We start from the raw sequence: 12,240 nt of genomic DNA, 5'->3' as shown, positions 1-12,240 counted from the left end.
AACTGCGTATGGTATTATGACAGGCGGCCCAGAAATTGGGAGGAAAGGAAGCAAGTTTATAAAATTATTCTTGAAGGGCACCTGAGTGGCTCAGATGGTTAAGCCTCTGCCTTTGGCTCTGGTCATGATCTCCAGGTCCTGGGATCAGGCCCCCTTGCCCAGTGGGGAGTCTGCTTCTCCCTCTGCCTCTCCCCTCCACTTGTGCTCTCTCTCTCTCTGTCTCTTTTTTAAAAAGATTTTGTTCATTTATTTTTGCACACTCACGAGTGGGGGGAGGGGCAAAGGGAGAAGCAGACTCCCTGCCAAGCAGGGAACCCTAGGAGGGACTTGATCCCAGGACCCCAGGATTTGCCAAAGGCAAATGCTTACTGGACTGAACCACCCAGGCGCCCCCTTCTCTCTCTCTCAAATGAATAATGAACAAATCAAATCTTTAAAAATAAGTAAATAAAATAATTCTTGGTAAAATACCTTATAAAAATATTGGCTCTTTTATTAAAAAATAGTATTGTTCTGCTTAGTTTTCAGATGCTTCAGGTATCGTGAACAGAGACTTGTTTGGATTATGTGTTTCTCAGCTAGACTAAATAAATGTTAACAATGGATAAGTGCAAACACATTGGGCAGTTGCGGCTTGCTCAAGACCATTCCATCCTCAACCCTCAGAAGTGGCATTGTGTGGACTGCAATACAACTGAGTCGATTTGGGCTTGCCTTAGCTGTTCTCATGTTGCCTGTGGAAGATATATTGAAGAACACGCACTCAGGCACTTTCAAGAAAGCAGTCATCCTGTCGCACTGGAGGTGAATGAGATGTATGTTTTTTGTTACCTTTGTGATGATTATGTTCTTAATGATAATGCAACTGGAGACCTGAAGTTACTACGAAGTATGTTAAGTGCAATCAAAAGTCAAAATTATCAGTGCACCACTCGTAGTGGAAGGGTTTTGCGGTCTATGGGTACGAGCGATGATACTTACTACTTATATGATGGCACCCAATCTCTGCTTCAAAATGAAGATCAAATGTATACTGCTCTTTGGCACAGGAGAAGGATATTAATGAGTAAAATCTTTCGAACTTGGTTTGAACAATCACCCATTGGAAGAAAAAGGCAAGAGGAACAATTTCAGGAAAAAATAGCAAAAAGAGAAGTAAAGAAAAGACGACAAGAATTAGAGTATCAAGTTAAAGTGGAACTGGAAACTATTCATCCAAGAAAGAGTTTACGTTTGCAAGGTCTAGCTCAATCTACCACAGTAGAAATAGTTCCTGTTCAAGTTCCACTACAAACCCCAGCATCACCAGCAAAAGATAAAGTAGTATCTACCTCAGAAGATGTAAGATTAAAAAAAGCCAGTGACTCCTCAGGTAAACGAAGCCTAATAGTAACCCCTGGTGTAACAGGATTGAGAAATTTGGGAAATACTTGCTATATGAATTCTGTTCTTCAAGTGTTGAGTCATTTACTTATTTTTCGGCAATGTTTTTTAAAACTTGATCTGAACCGATGGCTGGCTGTGACAGCTAGTGATAAGACAAGATCACCTTATAAGCATCTACCAATCACAGATACAGTGTATCAAATGAATGAATGCCAAGAAAAAGATACAGGCAGTGCTCCCTCCAGACATCCAAGTTTATCATTAGGACTAAGCGGTGGAGCGTCAAAGAGTAGAAAGATGGAGCTTATTCAGCCAAGGGAGCCGAGTTCACAATACATTTCTCTCTGTCATGAATTGCATACTTTGTTCCAAGTCATGTGGTCTGGAAAGTGGGCCTTGGTCTCCCCATTTGCTATGCTACACTCCGTGTGGAGACTAATTCCAGCTTTTCGTGGTTATGCCCAACAGGATGCTCAGGAATTTCTTTGTGAACTTTTGGATAAAATACAACATGAACTAGAGACAACTGGTACTAGGTTACCAGCTCTTATCCCCACTTCTCAAAGGAAACTTATCAAACAGGTTCTGAATGTTGTGAATAATATTTTTCATGGACAACTTCTTAGTCAGGTATGGGTTTTTTAAAATCTTATTTTCCTCTTGGGGAATTCATAAAATGAAGCCTAAAAAAATGCATTTTCTCTGTATTTCTAGTGTGTTAGAGCTAGAGCTAGTACTGTTTTTGCATCAAAATAGATTGCTTTTGCAGAAGTCAGCTCACTGATTTACAGTGTTTCACTGATTTACAAGTTTCCTTCATGAATCACTGGAAGCAGTTTTTCATCTATGGTAGCAATGATTTTTTTGTGGGGAGAGGGAATCAGGAAACAGCTTCTTAGGTTGATAATATTAAATTCATTCTCCAAGGGATTGAGAAGAGAGGGTTTAACCCCACAGGGAATAGATTTGAAGATGCTGCTGCCCTGAGAATGGATCTAAATAATTTCAGGAACCAAGAAGTAGCCCTGGAAGACTTTCTATAAAACCCAAGGGGGCAAGTAGGTAGGGAAATTTTAAAGTAAATAAATATGATTTCATTGAGAATAATCCTGAATGGTTTCCTTTATTTTAATTATAGCTATAAAAGTTTCCCTTGTTGTGAAAAGGAATCACGAAACCAGAATCTCCCATCTAATTAATAGCTCTCTGTAACGAGTGGACTTATTGGTAAACTACTACTAGACATAAGGCTCTCTACTTTTCCATCTCATAGAGCTTTAAAATTTTTTTGTTTTAGGCAGCTGGGCTGTTAGGTCATTTCTTTCCCCTTGTAGGCCTGCCTCTGTTCCTCAGTGCAACTTTCACAGTAATGATACCATCTTTTGTCTTTATAGCGTACTTTTCTGGAATGTAGCTTAAATGTGTATTTTTTAATTTTTTTTAAAGCTCTGTGCCCAACGTGGGGCTGAAACTCAGAACCCTGAAATCAAGAGTTGCATGCTCTACCGACGGAGCCAGCCAGGCACCCCTGTAGTTTAAGTATTCAAATGTAATTCTTAGGGTTTCTCTTTGACGTTTATTCCACTTAATGTTTCAGAAATGTAAAGATTTTACACTGTGCCATTTAGCAAGTAAGAGTTGTTTCTTGTGTTGCATGCAATTTTATTTTTCCACCACTTTTATGCAAAAGTTTAAAATGCACCATTAGTAGGAGTGCCTGGCTGGCTCAGTCAGTAGAGCATGCAGCTCTTGATCCTTGGGGTGGTGAGTTCAAGCCCTATGTTGAGCCTAGAGCTTACTTTAAAAAAAAGTTTTAAAATGCACTATTATAAATAGAAGTAATATATAGTCATAGAAAACCTGTATGATACAGTAAATCTATGCAGTAAAAGAAAAATCATCCCCTTATCCCATAACCCAACAACCCACACATAAAACTATTAACATTTTGGCATACTTTCTTCTAGTTTTTTTTTCTTCTGTACATTAAAAATTTTATTTTGATTTTTATGTAAAGCTTTGGGTTTTATTTATTTATTTGTTTGTTTGTTTTGTTTTTAAGTAAGCTCCATGTGGAGCCCAACACAAGGCTTGAACTCATTGACCCTGAGATTAAGACCTGATCAAGATCTGATCAAGAGTCAGACACTTTAACTGACTAAGCCACCTGCACACCCCTTTCCTCTGCACATTTTTAAAACAGATTTTATTTATGTATTTGAGAGAGAAAGAGAGCATAAGCAGGAGGAGCAGCAGAGGGAGAGGGAGAAGCAGGCTCCCCACAGAGCAGGGAGCCCAACAGAGGGCTTGATCTCAGGACACTGGGATCATGACCTAAACCGAAGACAGACATTTAACCGACTGAGCCATCCAAGAGCCCCTCTTCTGCACATATTTTCTCCTACTTGTTCAGTCATGATGAATTTACCTGCTTTTTTCATTATTAATATAAAGATTTATCATAGTCATTGAAATACTTGATCATTTTTTTCACAGCATGTCAATGTCCATTATATGTATATACCATAATTTGTTTACCCATTCCTGTATTGTTGACTTGTAAACTGTTTCCAATTTTTCTGTTATTATAATGTCACAGTACATTTTCTTCTAATGATTTCGCTAAGGCAGAGTCCTAGAAATTACTTTGTCAAAGTAGGACTTTTGATCCTTGGCTACAAATTTCTTTCCAGAAAGTTACTATTTTATATTTTGAATAGTGCAAGGGTGCCTATGTGCTTATTTTTTCCTTTATGGATGACTTTTGAAATTAATAAAAATTATTATGCCAGCTTTTTTCTCTCTTCCTTTCAGACACGTAATAAACTCTTAGAAAACTGGAGATTCAGATGGTTGGTTCCTAGAATGGCTTCTTTCTTTTTTTATTCAAGAAACTGTTCTCAAAAGGTTAAACCCTGCCCTAATGAGTCTCCAAACAAACACCAAGAGTGTTCTTTATAAAAGAGTTTAGTAATCTATCATGTAGGGATTATTAGATCTATAGAGTCTGTCTTCAGTTTTGTGAAGTGTTTGTTGGCATTAAGTCGTGCTGAGTGCTTCACTTGTTAGAACTGCCCTATACTCTTTGTGGTTCCTGTATTTGGTGAGGATTTTAATGTAGTGACATTTGCTTTAAGTGAGAGTATGACATCATTTACGTTAAATGTATTGCCTTTTGAAATTATCAGTTGCTAGGGCTTCAAAATCTATATTTAAAAATATACAAATAGTATTTTATTTGTATCCTGGTTAAGAAGTTATAGGGATTTGGGGAGAGAAAATTAGTGAAAGTAAGTTAGGAAAAAGGGCAAAGAACAAGTCTAATATTCTAAACACATTAAATGCATATAAATCTCTCTTTCTCCCCCCAGCCACCATCTCTCTCTCTGTCACACACACACACACACACAATGTATACCTAATTAAATGAGTCCACAGTTTGTTTGTTTGCCTACATTCAGATTTGACTAATACCCTTGGAGTTTTTTGAATGCTTATTGGTTAAAGCCCACCAGTACATAGTGGGTTTACTGACAGTCATTGAAAGGAAAAATTATAATAATGAAAAAAAATCTCTGAAAATAATATAAAGCAGATTACTCAGAATTCTGACGGTGCATTTTCAGAAGAAAATCTAATTTACTGGCAGTGACCTCTATAGTGAAGGGAGTAAATGTTTTGACAGGATTGTAATCTGAGAAACAAATATTTTTATTTGCAGGTTACATGTCTTGCATGTGACAACAAATCAAATACCGTAGAACCTTTCTGGGACTTATCACTGGAATTTCCAGAAAGATACCAATGCAATGGAAAAGATACTGCTTCCCAGCCATGTCTGGTTACTGAAATGCTGGCCAAATTTACAGAAACTGAAGCTTTAGAAGGAAAAATCTACGTATGTGACCACTGTAACTGTAAGTAGAGACTGTATATTCTCTTTGCTTTTCTAAGATTAGCGAGGAGAAACACAAATGAGAGGAAGCTGAAAGAAATTCCTAAAGTAGCAGTTATGGAAATAAACTTTGTTAGCTCATCAAAAGAAACTGGGATAGATATTTCTACTTTATAATTGGCATTTGTGAGCTATGTGTTTGTTTTGCCTTATTGATGACATCAAAATTTTTTTGACCCCATAGTCAGTTGTGGAGAGAAAGGATTCATAAAATAAGAAATTTGAACTTAATATGTGAGGCAGAATAAAGTAGCGATTGGGAATAGTAAAAGGAAAGCATGTTATTTAGTACTAAATAAAATGTTTGCTTTATGAGTCTTTTTGCTACATATCAAAACACTGACATATAGATAATATATGTATATAAGTGTACCTATATGATAGGAAATATGTAGCTGAACTACTGCTATGGAGATTGGCTTCGTAAAAACAGTTAGTAAAAAACCATCTAATGACTATCTCTTCTATATTAGTCATTGTTCTAATTGCTATGGATAGAAGTAAAACACTTTCAAGGTGCTCACATAGCTAATGGAAGAAACAGGTGATTAAGATCTATTATGAGAAACACTCTACTAGAGGTGAACGCAGGAACCCAGCACTGGGGGATGAGACACTCATTTCAATTAAAGGAAAGCATCATCCTCCAGGGAAATTGTATATACAATCATGACAGATCTGCTATGTCTTTTTCAGGAGTCTTTATCTTCTCTATCAATGTGCATGTGGTATCTTAGTGTTTATGCTATATATTTTCAGGTATTCTCTCTAATTTCCATGTTTAAAAAAATGATCTTAGGGTTTTAAACTTCGAAGGTAATATAAAAGAAATACTGGATGTTTCAGTATTGAAGAAATGTTACATCAATTGATGTTTTTTTTAGAATGACTTATATTAACATTTTCTGAGTGCTATCTAATAGGAACTCTGTGTTAAGTAGCCTAGGATTTATAAGGTTTGAAAAAAATAAACTTTATCAAACTCGAATGGTGAAATTTTTTTTCTTGGAAATAAATGTGAATGGTCCTAGATGCTTTCATCCACCAAATCTGGGAATAGAAAGATAACATGAATGAATGCAGAATATGGTTTTATAACATGTTTGTGTGTGTTTATTGGGTCTACCAAATAAAGTCCTAAAAGAGCTGCTGTAATTTAATACATAAAGGCAGATGTTTAAAATTATAAGTCAGGGAGTTGATATCACTTATCTAGCTATACTGGCCATATATTCAGGAAGATGATCCAAAAGTAGGTCCAGGACATTCAGCAGCACCAGATACCTGGATCTCAGGGGCAGAGACCCGGAGGACAGTCTACCCGTGGCAAATGGAGACAGCTTACAGGACAGCCTCACGGGGTTTCACCTCCTCCACGAGAAGCAGCTGCTGCCATGGCTGGAGTCAGAGCTGCTGTGTAAGTTGAAGGACAGCTCCTGGGTGTCCAGAGCAAACTGGTAGGGTGGCGCAGCCAGAAGCTTCAGGGCACAATTCATGGGTGGACCTCTAGAGAAGCAGAGGAGACAACAAAAAGAATCCTAAGTGCCACTTGTTTAAGATCTGGTACTAAAATAACAAAAGCAAGACACTGAGGGGGAGGCCTCAGGCTCAGAGCTGGAAGACGACTGCTTTGTCAGGAAGTGGGGAAGGGTATTCTGAGCTATTAAGGACCCGCCCCCCTGGGATTCCAATTAGCCTCAGTAAATGGACTGACTATGATATTTTTTTAAATTAAGAATTTGGGAAGAGTATATTAAAGTATGTTTAGGGAAATTTTTAACTTTTCCTATTAATTGGCATAGTCAAATCCATTTTTATTTTTTAAAGATTTTATTTATGTATTAGAGAGAGAGACGCAGCGAGAGAGGGAACACAAGCAGGGGGAGTGGGAGAGGGAGAAGCAGGCTTCCCGCTGAGCAGGGAGCCCGATGGGGGGCTCGATCCCAGGACCCTGGGACCATGACCTGAGCCGAAAGCAGACGCTTAATGACTGAGCCACCCAGGCGCCTACTAGATCATTCTTTTGCCTTATTTGTAGGAGTATATTAAATCAGGGACTTAATTGTTTACATGTCTGTCTGCCTGACTAGCTCTTAAATTGTGTGCTTATAAGTTTTTTGAGAGCAAGGCCATGTCTCTAGCACAGTACAATACCTGTAACAGAGAAGATGTTTAATAATACATGTCTAAAGTATTTAAAGTTTACTCAGCATTTCCTTGTATCTTTAAATTTGATTCTCATTCTGTCTTTGATATCACAGCAAAGCGTAGAAGGTTTTCTTCCAAATCAGTTGTACTCACAGAAGCACAAAAACAGCTTATGATTTGCCACCTACCTCAGGTTCTCAGACTACATCTCAAACGATTCAGGTTAGTAGTAGTAGTAGTATTCCGACTACACATTTCCTTTGTTTTCTTGTTTGTTTTAAAGATTTTTTATTTTTAAATAATCTCTATACTCAATGTGGGGCTTGAACTTACAACCCCAAGATCAAGAGTCTCATGCTCTACTGACTGAGCCAACCAGTCGCCCCTCCAAATACACACTTCTAAGTTAATCATTCCTTGTGCTTCCCGTGCTTCAAAACTTAACACACATGATGAATCAGATTTTATTTTATTCTTTTTTAAGATTTTATTTATTTGACAGCACAAGCAGGCAGAGAGGCAGGCAGAGGGAGAGGGAGAGGCAGGCTCTCCACTGAGCAAGGAGCCCGATGCAGGGCTCGATCCCAGGACCCTGGGATCATGACCAGAGCCGAAGGCAGACGCTTAACCAACTGAGTCACCCAGGCGCCCCTGAATCAGATTTTAATAGTATATATTTGGCTAGTAGATGACTTAACATCTATCTACTTCTGTGTTTTTTTAAAGACAAAAAAAATTCTGTCATCTCTAGCCTTGACCAATAGACACCATTTTCAGTAACTAAGCTTCTGATTAGCCTCCCTTGTAGAATGCATTGCTGATGACTAGTCCCTTCACATTTTGGCCTGTGATATTATTCTTGTAAGCTTCTGCTTATAGAGTTAAATAAAAGTTTTAAATTTATAACTTAAGAGTATTTAACCCAATTGCCTCATTCTTAGAAAATATCTAAGGTATAGCAGTTCAATTCAGAGTAGTTAACAAAAAAACCCTCTAGTGTTCAAAAATGTATTTAGTCAGGCGAATTAGTTTGCAAAACTATTGGTTAAGCAAAGCATATGGTTTCACACCTTGCAATAATCATGTTAACCTTAGAGCTTATTCTTAAGTTACTTTATGTGCTATAATTTGAAAACTATGGAGACCGTGTTTTTCATACATAATGGGTTTTGGCTTGTTTACAGTTTTTTTGTGTGTGTGTGTTTTTAAGATTTTATTTATTTGAGCGAGAGAGAGAACACACATGAGCAGGGGCAGAGGGAGAGGATGAAGCAGGCTCCCCTGCTGATCAGGGAGCCCGATGCGGGCTTGATCCCAGAACCCTAGGATCATGACCTGAGCCCAAGGCAGAAGCTTAACTGACTGAGCCACTTGGGCGCCCCTTAAAGTTCTTTTTAAATAATTAAAATAATACATGTTTTTTTTAAATGCAAACTTCACAGAAGGTAAAGTAAAAGTCCAAAGTAAAAGTACCTCTTTCCTCTCAGCCCCACTTCCCAGAGATATTCACTGTTAATTTTAGTCCGTTATTTCAGTTACTTATGGAAGCTGTTAAAGGTATAGTCAACAAATAACATGTGAGTGCTGTTAAATATAAAATGTTGTTCTATATTCTTTGGGGAATATAAAGTAGGATCCTTTCCTCAAGATTATAGTCAGGCATGCACAGAAATAGTGGTGAAATAGAAATACTAACGGGGCACCTGACTGGCTCAGTCGGTAGAGCATGCGACTCATAATCTCAGGGTTGAGCTGACAAGCCCCATGTTGGGCGTAGAGCCTAGTTAAAATTAAAAAAAAGAAAAAAGAAAGAAAGAAAAATACTAAGTATCACAAGTTATATACAAATTGATTTATCAGAGATTTGGAAGAGGGAGTTAGCTGATGTCTAAATGTTTCCAAAGTCTCTCTAATGGCATAGGGGTCTTTATATCATTCAAGTCTCAGTTCATATGTCCATTCTTTAGAGCAGACTTCCCTGACCATCCTATTTAAAAGTAGCACCACCCAACTCTCCTTATCACATTACCCTATTTTTGCTTAAATGGCAAAACCCACTATCTGCAATTAGTAGTTTATTTACTTATTTCTCTACCTCTGGCAGTGGAACAGAAGCTCAGTAATGACAGGGACCTTGTCTATTTCATTCCTGTATCTCAAGGCCCAGAACCGAGCTCTGTGCACAGTAGTTGCCCAAAAATATTTATTAAGTGAATGAATGGGGCATATGCAGGAGGAGCACTTTAGCCTAAGGGAGCAACATGAACAAAGGTATAGAGGAGGAACGGGGAAGGGTATACAACAAAAGATTTAGTGAAATCAGGTGAGACCTGTCATTGTGCATAAAATCAAAGATAATAGAAACAAGAAGATTAGTTAGGAGGTTAATATTGTATTCCACGGCCAGGTAAGAAGGGCCAGGGAGCATGGAGAAGTAAGAGCATAAATGAGATTCTGTAAAGACAGAACTGAAAGGACTTAAATTTTTGCTACTTAAATTTGTACTGAATTGGCTACTATAAACTGTTGAAGAACTTCCTGTTCTTGCTAATTGCTGCTTTAATCTGGTATTTGAAGCTTTCCTTTTAGTTAAACCTATTTGACTCTATCCCTTTCCATCTATTGCCCAAAACATTTTTGACCCTTCAGGACATATTTATTTCTGATTCAGAGATTTTGTTTATGCTGCCTTTACCACATTTGTCTTTCTCCTTTTTCTTTATCTGTTCAAAAAGCACTATTGTATTGGCCAATGTATAAAATATATAGGATATATAAAAGATAAAAGGGAAAATGGGATAGGGGAGGGGCATACAGGAACCTCTGAAAAAGCATAAGAAATGGAACATTTCTAGTACCTTAGACATTCCCCTTGTGTGCCTCCTAGTCCAATGCTCTCCCTTCTCTTTGAAGCAAACCACTGTGAACTTAGGGTATAGTGTTATCTTGTTATCATTTTACTGTATTTACATCAGTAGAAAAAAACTGGGTACCCAATTTAATCAACAGGAATGAGTATTGTCCATTTAGATGGCTTATAAGTGTTTATTTAGCATTAAATAATGTAAGGTTTGAATTTTATGGTAAACTATAAGTATCTTTTGAGTGATAGGAATTATAGGAACTTTTGTTAAGCAAGTTCTATTTTTTTAAATGCTTGGTCTTCCATGTTGACTAGTTACAGGTGCATTGAGTATAGGATCTCTTATACATTTCATGGGAGAAGTTTTGGGGTATGACTCCTACTCCAAAAGATAATTTAATTTGCAAGTCTCACCTTTAGCTCCATACAATTTTATATTGTACTAATAGCATTTTCACATATTTTTGCTTATCTTCCTTTCTCCTTCTCTACTTACTATTATTTATCATAACCTCATGTTTTAGTACTTTAATGCTATCCTATTTTTTTTTTAAGATTTTTATTTTATTTATTTTTTTGACAGAGAGAGAGAGATCCCAAGTAGGCAGACAGGCAGGCAGAGGGAGAGGGAGAAGCAGGCTCCCTGCTGAGCACAGAGCCCAATATGGGGCTCGATCCCAGGACCCTTCGGATCATGACTTGAGCCGAAGGCAGACGCTTAACCGACTGAGCCACCCAGGCGCCCTATTCTTTTACACTTTAAAGTAGGTTAATAAGAGGCTCTCACATACGATCACTGAACACACCATGTCACGAATCGTATAAAATCACTGAACATGTCAGGTCACCAGGATGAGGTCATGGAGACCAGGAAAGCAGCAGGGAGGTGAGAGGTTGGGAGTCAAGAGGCTGACTCTGAAGTTAGAGAAGTCACTTCACTTTTCCATGCATGCCTGCTGCCGTCACAACCTCCATTCTGCGCAGGCCCCAGCCTGGCCCCGCTCCCCGCTCCCTGAGGCTCTGTGCTGTCCCAGGCTGCTGCCTGCCCGCAGGGTCCGCTGCTCTGTGCATGCTGTTGAGCGCCGGGATCTGGGACCACTACGGCTCACACATACTGTCTCCGGGGTCTCGCCTCTGCTCGTGCACATGCTCCGTTGTCCCGTCGACTCTGACGAAACCCACATTCAAAGATGACATTGTGAAGAATTTCAGGACACTGACATCAGAGCATTAAACCAAGCATGGAGTCCTAAATGACTGTACAGGTTGCCCGCCAAGAAGTTGGCCGTGGAAGGAACTCTCAGGGCTCTGGAAATGCACATGACTTAGTGATTTCACTTGGTCTCTCCACATCATCTTCTCCTATCATGAAAGCTCTGTTCTGATCAAGGAACACATATTTAATGTTTAGGTAGATGAGGATAAACCTACAAGACTAAGAATAAACAGTTAAAAATGGGAAAAGTCAGGGGCGCCTGGATGGCTCAGTGGGTTAAGCCACCCACTCTTTTTTTTTAATTTTATTTTTTTATGTTATGTTAATCACCATACGTTACATCATTAGTTTTTGATGTAGTGTTCCATGATTCATTGTTTGCATATAACACCCAGTGCTCCATTTTGTACGTGCCCTCCTTAATACCCATCACCAGGCTAACCCATCCCCCCACCCCCCTCCCCTCTAGAAACCTCAGTTTGTTTCTCAGAGTCCATCGTCTCTCATGGTTCGTCTCCCCCTCCGATTTCCCCCCACTTCATTTTTCCCTTCCTGCTATCTTCTCTCTCTCTCTTTTTTTTTAACGTATAATGTATTATTTGTTTCAGAGGTACAGGTCTGTGATTCAACAGTCCTACACAATTCACAGCACTCACCATAGCACATACCCTC

The 12,240-nt window shown here is 38.6% G+C and overlaps 1 protein-coding gene across 1 annotated transcript in view; it reads left to right on the top strand.

The window, feature by feature from the left end:
- The first annotated feature begins 526 nt into the window (after positions 1 to 526).
- The window catches only part of USP44 (ubiquitin specific peptidase 44), a 16,529-nt gene continuing 4,815 nt past the window's right edge, over positions 527 to 12,240 (top strand). Inside the window, exons 1-3 of the mRNA XM_031039652.2 lie at positions 527 to 2,016; positions 5,108 to 5,303; positions 7,603 to 7,711. Of these exons, the coding sequence (XP_030895512.1) occupies positions 592 to 2,016; positions 5,108 to 5,303; positions 7,603 to 7,711 (1,730 nt within the window). The 5' untranslated portion in view covers positions 527 to 591. The remainder of the gene's footprint in view (positions 2,017 to 5,107; positions 5,304 to 7,602; positions 7,712 to 12,240) is intronic.

This window comes from Leptonychotes weddellii, chromosome 5 (assembly GCF_054177405.1).
Source record: "Leptonychotes weddellii isolate Sample4059 chromosome 5, ASM5417740v2, whole genome shotgun sequence".
Taxonomy (NCBI): Eukaryota; Metazoa; Chordata; class Mammalia; order Carnivora; family Phocidae; genus Leptonychotes; species Leptonychotes weddellii.
The sequence above is the reverse complement of the archived record's forward strand: the minus strand, read 5'-3'. Positions and strand labels throughout refer to the sequence as shown.